The 8,007-nt window shown below is 43.5% G+C and overlaps 1 protein-coding gene across 1 annotated transcript; it reads right to left on the bottom strand.

Moving 5' to 3' along the window:
* Positions 1–908: 908 nt before the first annotated feature.
* Positions 909–6,476, bottom strand: hoxd3a (homeobox D3a). The gene is made up of 3 exons (XM_077580644.1): positions 4,821–6,476; positions 2,727–3,305; positions 909–1,779 (listed from the first exon to the last, which is right to left on the bottom strand). Exons 2-3 carry the CDS (start codon positions 3,202–3,204, stop codon positions 1,034–1,036), a joined length of 1,224 nt encoding a protein of 407 aa, XP_077436770.1. The 5' UTR covers positions 3,205–3,305; positions 4,821–6,476; the 3' UTR covers positions 909–1,033.
* Between the last annotated feature and the right edge of the window lie 1,531 nt (positions 6,477–8,007).

The following is an 8,007-nucleotide window of genomic DNA, read 5'->3' as shown; positions in this document are numbered from 1 at the left end:
AGCTCATTTTCTTTTTAGTAATAATCAGACGCTCGGTGTCGTAAAAAATAATAAAACGCCAATAATCTCCGGGGTCTTTTATATTTCGCTGAAATGCACTTTACGTTGGATTTGCTCCTGTCTAATGTATCGATCCGCTTCTCCTTGTTTGCAAAGTCCAGTGGCGCTCAATTGGCCTCCCGGTAAGCCAGCAAAGCTAAACAAGGCAATGGACATTGATATTCATAATGAAAACACGCGCTGTCTCGTGGAAACAAAACAGTCAAGTTTAAGCACTTTATTTACAAAATGTCCAACACAATAAAATAGAACATTTCAATATCATCGGGGTGTGGGAATTTGATGAGTAACGACGGGAGACAATGAGTAGAAAAACCAAAATGACATGCTGGTGTGTACAATATTTGATACTTGGATAGTCTACGATTTGCTTAAGGTTCCACACAAGATTAACCATGGACACATAGTGGTGCTTATACACTATAAAATGCCCCATTTGTTCCCGATATACAATTAGATTTTTTTTTTTTTCAACAACCCTGTTTTGCCATCAAGTGCACTGATCTGTCCAATCTTACAAAAAAAACAACACACACATATAAATACTGGCTTACAAACGATAAATAATGTGCAATCATTAAATAATAAATAGAAACGATTATTCAATAATCATGAGAATAAATAAATACGATGATGAAGGATGAGATCCTGACCAAAAAAAAAAAAAAGACAAAAACGGGACTAAAAGTCCTTCTCACTACTGATGAGTTTCTACGTTCATCATCTACAAGCTTTTTACTTCAAGTCAAATATTGAGTCCAAAATGCGCATTGCACTTGATATATTTATATATTTAGAAAAGGGGAGGAAAAAACAAGAAGTCTCAGACATCCCCAAGTGTTCAAAAAATACACAATAATAGTCATATCAATACTGTGATGGTGACTCTCTCGGAGTTATTAATAGTGAGGTAATAAAAAGAGCGCGACGTAATATTGGCACACACACACACTCACACTGATCCACACTTCTATTACAAGTGCGTGAGTTTGGGCGCTTCCTGAATCCTTCCCTGAGTGGCTTGGTGCGAGGTGAGGTCCGTGTAGGTGGGGTGGGGGTCACAGGGTCCGTGGTGGTGGTTCCCCGGGATCTGGGCGGCGCAGCTGTAGTCCACGCTGGTGGACGACGGGTGGGGAAGGTGGCCCAGGTTGAACACGGGCCCCGACGCCGGCATGGAATCCACAAAGTTCCCGCCCACGTACACGGGGCTGCCCTGCAGGTTGGCGCCGGCGAAGGTGGCGCCGCCGCTCTGCATGGCGTGGTGCTCGTACTCGGCGTTCTGGTAGCGCTTCTGCTGGGGCATGCAGCCGCCCAGCGGGGCCGTGTAGGCGGCCAGGCCGTACATGTTCTGCTGGGGCTTGGCGAAGGGCGGAGGCGAGGGCGCGTCGTAGGCCAGCGAGTTGCCCAGCTGGCCCGAGTAGCCCATGTGATTGGCCCCGCTGAGCGGCGGGCTTCTGTCTGGGGAGTGCCCCAGGGGGGAGTGCGCGATCCCTTTGGACTTTTGGTCCTTCTTGTACTTCATCCTCCTGTTCTGGAACCAGATCTTGATCTGGCGCTCGGTCAGGTTCAGCAGGTTGGCCATCTCCACTCTGCGTGGGCGGCAGAGGTAGCGGTTGAAGTGGAACTCCTTTTCCAGTTCCACCAGCTGCGCGCTGGTGTACGCGGTTCGGACCCGCTTGGATGCGGGTCCGGTCGGGCTCTTTTCGTCGCTCACCTCGCCTGCGAGAAAAACGAAACAAAACAAAAAAAACATGGATGTCATTTTGGAGTTATACTGTTTGTGCCAGAGGGCTGATTGTAAAACCATATAGCCTAATGACGTCATCGTGTTCTTGCATTTCCACTCTTATGAAAATTGAGATATTTTAGAGGTTCAACGTTGCGCTACAGGTACTCTATAGCACCACTTGGTTCTTACTGGTATTCTATTAATGTATTGATTCATCAAAAACTATCGAAATATTAATTGATGACTTCAATAGTTTGGTGCAGCCCTAATATATATGTATAGCCTACATATATCCCTGAATTTGTCGGATTTATATAATTTAATATGATGCCGTTTAAAATCACTGTAATTGCCATTTGGTGTTATTCCACAATGGACAATGGTTATAAAACTGCTGGGTCAAAAATTTACCAATATTAGTTTTAAAAAATAATAATTGGAACGATCCACTAAGATCAATTTGACTCAACTTTTTTATTTATTTATTTATTTATTTATTTTGTGTTGAGTGTGTGTACAAGCCCACCCCAACAACCAAGAGTTGGGTCAAATTTGCCCAAGAACTAGGTCCAATTTTATTTTATTTTATTTTATTTTTGCTCCAGGAGTTTTATTAATGGTATATAGAAACTAAGCGTATACAAGCTAAAGAACCAAATTTGGATGCTATTTAGAACCTTTTTTTTTTTGTGTGTGTGATGAATTGAAAAATCACAAACGAAGGAAAATACATCAGCTATTGTTCATTTAAAAAAAAAATGGTCATAAAAAATGTTTTAAGCATCTCCATGTGATTGAAATATGAGTATTTTTTTTAACAAAAAAAAAACATAAATGTGACACGATTTTCTTTGAGGGCCACTTAAAAGATGCAGCAGAACTTCTCCAGCCCCCGGGCCTTGAGTTTGGCACCGCATGCTCCATCAATCCATCATACCTGTAGCGGGGCAGTTGCTATTCGTCTTCGCCTTGGCGTTCTGCCGGCTCTCCTTCATCCAGGGGAAGATCTGCTTGGTCAGGGCGGGTGACGCGTTGCTGCTCCCCGGCGGCGGCTTCTTTTTCTGGGCCGCGGGGCCGGTGGATCCGGGCGAGGGTGGCAGCGGGGCTCCTCCGGCCTGCTGCTGTTGCTCGACGCTCGGCGCTTGGCTGCTGCTGCTGCTGCTACTGTTGTTGCTATTCGTGTTATTGTTACTTTGGCTGCTGCTGCTTTGCCGCATGCAGTCGCCATTTAAGTCGGCCTCTTTCAGGCTCAGCGGCCTGACGGCGGAGGTCTGGATGGGGCACACGGAGCCCTGGTAGTCCGCGTCGATGTTGGCCGCGGGGTAGGACTGGTGAGCGTAGTTGTACGAGTCAGCCTTGGGGTACGTGTAGCCCCCGAAGAGTCCAGAGTTGTCGTAGTAGGTTGCTTTCTGCATTTTTGTTGGATGACTCAAACACAATCAAGCAGGGAGCGTGTCTCCAATGGCATCAAATTGTCACGTGATTGGCCTCCCCCACTTTGGCTCCAGTCTGTCACCTAGAAATATGAAGCGACATACAGTATTTTCAAATTAAAACAAAAATACTCGTGGTGCACATTGCAGCGCCATGTTAGGTCCATTTTTTTTTTGTTGGGGGGGGGGGGGGGGCACACAAAACAGTTAAAGTTTAACTTGGGCTCAAAAGGGCTCTCTGTGGGGCTTTGGTGTGAAGCTGAATCAGCATTTGACACAGCAACACACAATGGCCTTTTCACTCATCACAAACTGAACAAAGCGCCGTCGTGCATTGTTCAAGATGAGAACCGATCACATGGTGACCAAAATACTGTTAATATCAATAAATGAAATGTGTACGCGTGTGTGAGGAGGGGGGGGGGGGAGTTATGTGTCGTTTTGTGTGGGCGTGGCTGGCACAATTTTGTATGATCATTTGTCACACCTTGCATAATCGAATACAATTCAATAGAGAACAGTTGACGGAGTGCAGACGCGGTTATTTCGTTTTTAGATTGGAATTTGCAGCAGTGTGAAATATTATTTCTCATATTTTGCAACAAATAATCCAATTATTACATACTCAGAAGACACTCTTAAAAAAAAAAAAAAGGGTCACAAATACCCCAATTCGGGTCAAAACTGGACCAATCCACTACTTGGGTCAATCTAACCCAAATTTGTTTCTTTTGTTTTTTATTTGTACAAAAATGGGTTAATTTGACCCTTTTTGGCGGTTTATTTCGTATGATTCGATTACATTTTTAGGATGGTCAAATTGACCTAAATAGTGTATCAATACTTTTTTTTTTTTTGCCCATTTTGGTTTGGTTTTAACCGGGCCACTGTTTTTAGAGGAGGCAATAATATATTTTGTTTGTTTATTTATTTATTTATTTATTTATTTATTCATTGTACTGACTGACGTCCCTTTCTTTCTTACACACAAATTCAATTCAATTTAATTAACTACACTATAATGTCCAAATATTGAAAATAATTAAGCTGCGTTTTTCTGACCAGGTCGTAATCGGCGTCCTAAAGTCACATCGTAAATATCCAAAGCAGTCTTTATAGTGTATGTTGGTGGTAGTGCTCGTCGTGCTGCATAACAATTGCACCTGTCACTGTGGACCGCCGCGGCAAAATTTATGGGCGCAAATGTGCGCGTCGTACACACACACACACACACACACACACACACACTCACACACGACACTACAAGTGCAAAACAACCACGCGTAGGTGGAAGGCAAGCGAAAGAATTTCATATGGTGCCGAGCTGCTCTTATAAAGCGAACCCTGCTCGCCATCGAGAGAATTTGAGCAAAAAATTGCACTACTCGGAAATGAATCGTTGGATTTTTACATTTGTGATTTTTTATTATTATTATTATTATCGTATTTGGTTTGTTTTGGAGGTGAATAATGACATTTCCATACCTCGTGTCTGTTTAGGTCATTGAAGGTTCACTTTATGTTAGGGAAAAACAACAACAAAAGGCTTTGTTTGTTTGCTGTGTGTGTGTGTGTGTGTGTGTGTGTGTGTTACTCACCAAAATCTGCGTAAATGTGTGTGACGTCTGTTAAAAATTCATCACCGTTCCCAGCTCCACCTGCAAAACACAAATGCATTTATCACTGCTTATTGTTTCATTTAAAAAAAACACATGTGCGCAATAATAATAATAATAATAAAAATCCCCCCTTAATAAATCCAACGTGTCACGTGATGGCTTCAAGCCTCGAAAAAAAAAAAAAAAAGTCCCGCATGTGCACTTTTAAACACAAAGAAGATATTTAGCAGCCATAAGCTGTTTTTTGTGACCTCTTGGGTCACGCAGCTTTTTAAGTGGACGTTTAATGAACAACGAGGAGCCGTTTTTGAAAGCTTTAAGTAGAACCCGAAATGTCCCCCCCAAACGCCCAATGTTGCTTCACACGCGCACATCGCCGGCGTCCAGAAATTCCGACGTGATGCCGAAAACAGGGCTCGGGTGTGGGATTATTTGTCCAAGCGGGTCGATGTATGGTCGCTCGAGTGCTTCGGCCCACTGGGCGACTATAGTAGCAGACATGCTCGCCTATTCAAGGCGCAGTGTTCCTCGCCTACGCGCTGCTACGGTAAGTTTGCTCAACACAATAGGCCCGACTCCATGTAGGCGATTATTATCTCCAAGATGGAGTCGAGAATTATTTGTAGGGAGGCGTCAGGAAAAAAAAAATTGAAATTAGTAGCGAGTGTTAAGGTAAAAATAGAAATTAGTAACGGTAAAATCGAATATTCGCTTTTAATTTAAAAAGCCATAAAAAAAGCTGAATTGTGATTTAAAAAAAAAAAAACGTGTTTTTGTTTATTCGTCAATGTGAAAATAAGAAGAATTAAACTGTAATAGGACTTTTTAAATTAAAGGCTTAAAAAAAATGAAAACAGTGTAGAAAATAAACGCATTTCCTTTGTCCGCGAATCTCAACACAAGCCTTGAGGTTCTTTCTTCTTTTTTTTTTTTTTTTTTTTTTAAACAAAGCCGCGCAGCTCAAACCACATAAATCACGCCGAACGCCATTGTGACGATAAGACAACAAATTAATGTGATTTACGATCCGGGAGTCAAAAAGAAGAAAAGTGCCTTCTACTTTTCCCTGGCTGGCTCTCGTGGAAATGAGCCGAAAAGTGCACCGGCTTCCGTCTCCATCATATTTGGCTTTTTTTTTTTCTCCCCCTTTTTGTAAAAATGAAGAAGCTTCCTTTTTTGAGGGTCTGCATCCACTTGCATCCGCGTTGGATTTAACGAGGCTTCCTCCGCCTCCGCTTGGAATAAATCACGCTTGCATCAAATTAACCTGCTTAAAGGTTGCTTTGCGCCATGCAGTTGCTTACCTTGCGCGTCAATTCATCATTTACAGTTAAAAAAAAAAAAAAAAGAAAACGATCGAAGCGGTCGAATAAATCCTTCAGCTCGCCTTTTGTGTGCACACAATGCTGTCCTAAACCTGATCTTGCTCTTTTGCAGACATTTCCATACAGCGGTGAAGACAGTATTCCCGAAAGAGTGCAGCGAGGACTCAGCTACCAATAAAAAGCCAACATTGGGTTATCCTTATTTCTGCACAGCAAGGAGAGGAGAGAAGGAAAGGGGGAAAAAAAAAAACTCGCTGGCAATCAATCAGCAAATGAAATAGCAGGAATTCAAGTGTAAGGCCCCGTTGTAGATTTGGGAGCTAAACAGTAGAATATTTGGTTTGGGGAGGAGGGGGGAGCTTTATGATGACAAATAAAGGCAGTGCCCTGCGAGATGCGAGCATATTTGTCCACGTGATTTGTTCTTCCTCCACCTCAAAAAAAAAAAAAAGATGCGGTCATATTTAGTCCATTCAAAAAAAAAATCTTGCACGGTTCGAATTTCACATTTTTTGCCACATATTTCGAAAAGGTAACCTTGTTGTCATAACACAGCCAATGGGAAAGCATTTGTGCTTGCTGTGAAGAAAAATATTCAGCATATGTTCACAGGGTCATAAAAGTGAAAGATTTACAGTTTTCGCCCCCCCACTCCCTCCTCCCCTTTCTGCCACCCTCACACCCTTTCAGGAATCACTGGGAATGATTTACCACCATGCACAAGTGTCAAACTCTTTCTACACGTTGACACGAAATATTTTTTTTGCCATGCATACACATCCACAAATCCAAAATAATCCCCCCGCGCAAGATGCAGGAAAATAATCGGACCTACCCGAGCATCCATCGGTTCGGATGTGTCGCTCCGGACGCTGCTGTGCTGCTTAGAAGCTATTATTGCCCCCCCCCCCTCGCCCCCCTTTTTCCTTAGGAAGATCTTTTCAGTTTTTCAAGTCTAGATAGAGTCCTCGCGATTAATGACGACGCCGAGCTTCGAGGGGGGCGCCTGGGAGCTGCATTAATTATCGCAGCGGTCACGTGATCTGACACAAGGAAGGGGGTGGGAGGGTGGCTGGGGGGGTAAGCAAGCTTGCAGCGAGATGCTGTCGCGGCGTGGATTTTCCTGCGAATGTCCCCCCACTAAAAAACAGACGAAGCGCTGTTGTTGTCAAGAAGGAAGGCGGAGGGAAAGAGAGGAGAGTCAAATATGGCTGGATGGGGAGAAGCGGCGGCGGCGGCGGCGCATGCGGCTGTCATTGCAAGTGGCACACGTTGCCTATGGCTGCCATTTATTGGTGCTCGCACATGTAGGTCAGCGCCGATGCTCACCCCGACATGTGTAGTCCAATCACATACTTTTCCCATACAATCATATGCGAATACTAATGTGGGGGGGGGGGGGGGGGGGGGGTAGGGGGCCGCCTTGCATCTATCCTGCATCCATCGTGGACGGTGTGATGCGTTCAAGGACATCACTTTGATTTGATTTGGAGTATGGAGAGTGGACGTGTGTGTGTGTGTGTGTGTGGGGGGGGGGGTGTTATCCACATGTCTTGTTCGAGGCCTTTTGTGTGATATTGATATGAGCTGCAACAAGGTGTGAGGTCTTTCGTTATTGGCGCCACTTGAAATCATGTTCAGGATGTTTTTCACTGAACAGCGAATAATCACATCACTCGTGAAATTAAACGTATTTTATGACGTCATCATTAAAAAAAAAAAAACATTCAACGTGTACACAAAATCGCCTATGATGATGGGAATTGGCATTTTAGTATTTTTATTTTTTTATATATTTTTTTATTTAACCTGCACCCTTAAAACTTTGAGTCAAAAGTAAC

Source organism: Vanacampus margaritifer, chromosome 11 (genome assembly GCF_051991255.1).
Source record: "Vanacampus margaritifer isolate UIUO_Vmar chromosome 11, RoL_Vmar_1.0, whole genome shotgun sequence".
NCBI lineage: Eukaryota > Metazoa > Chordata > Actinopteri > Syngnathiformes > Syngnathidae > Vanacampus > Vanacampus margaritifer.
Note: the sequence above shows the minus strand (reverse complement) of the source record. Positions and strands in the feature narration are given on the sequence as shown.

What these genes read in the sequence shown, in the direction of transcription:
- hoxd3a (XM_077580644.1), bottom strand. Translation starts at nt 3,204, where the DNA reads ATGCAGAAAGCAACCTACTACGACAACTCTGGACTCTTCGGGGGCTAC. An exon ending in TAGCAACTGCCCCGCTACAG is followed by an intron (nt 1,780 to 2,726) that starts GTATGATGGATT and finishes TTTTTCTCGCAG; the next exon opens with GCGAGGTGAGCGACGAAAAG.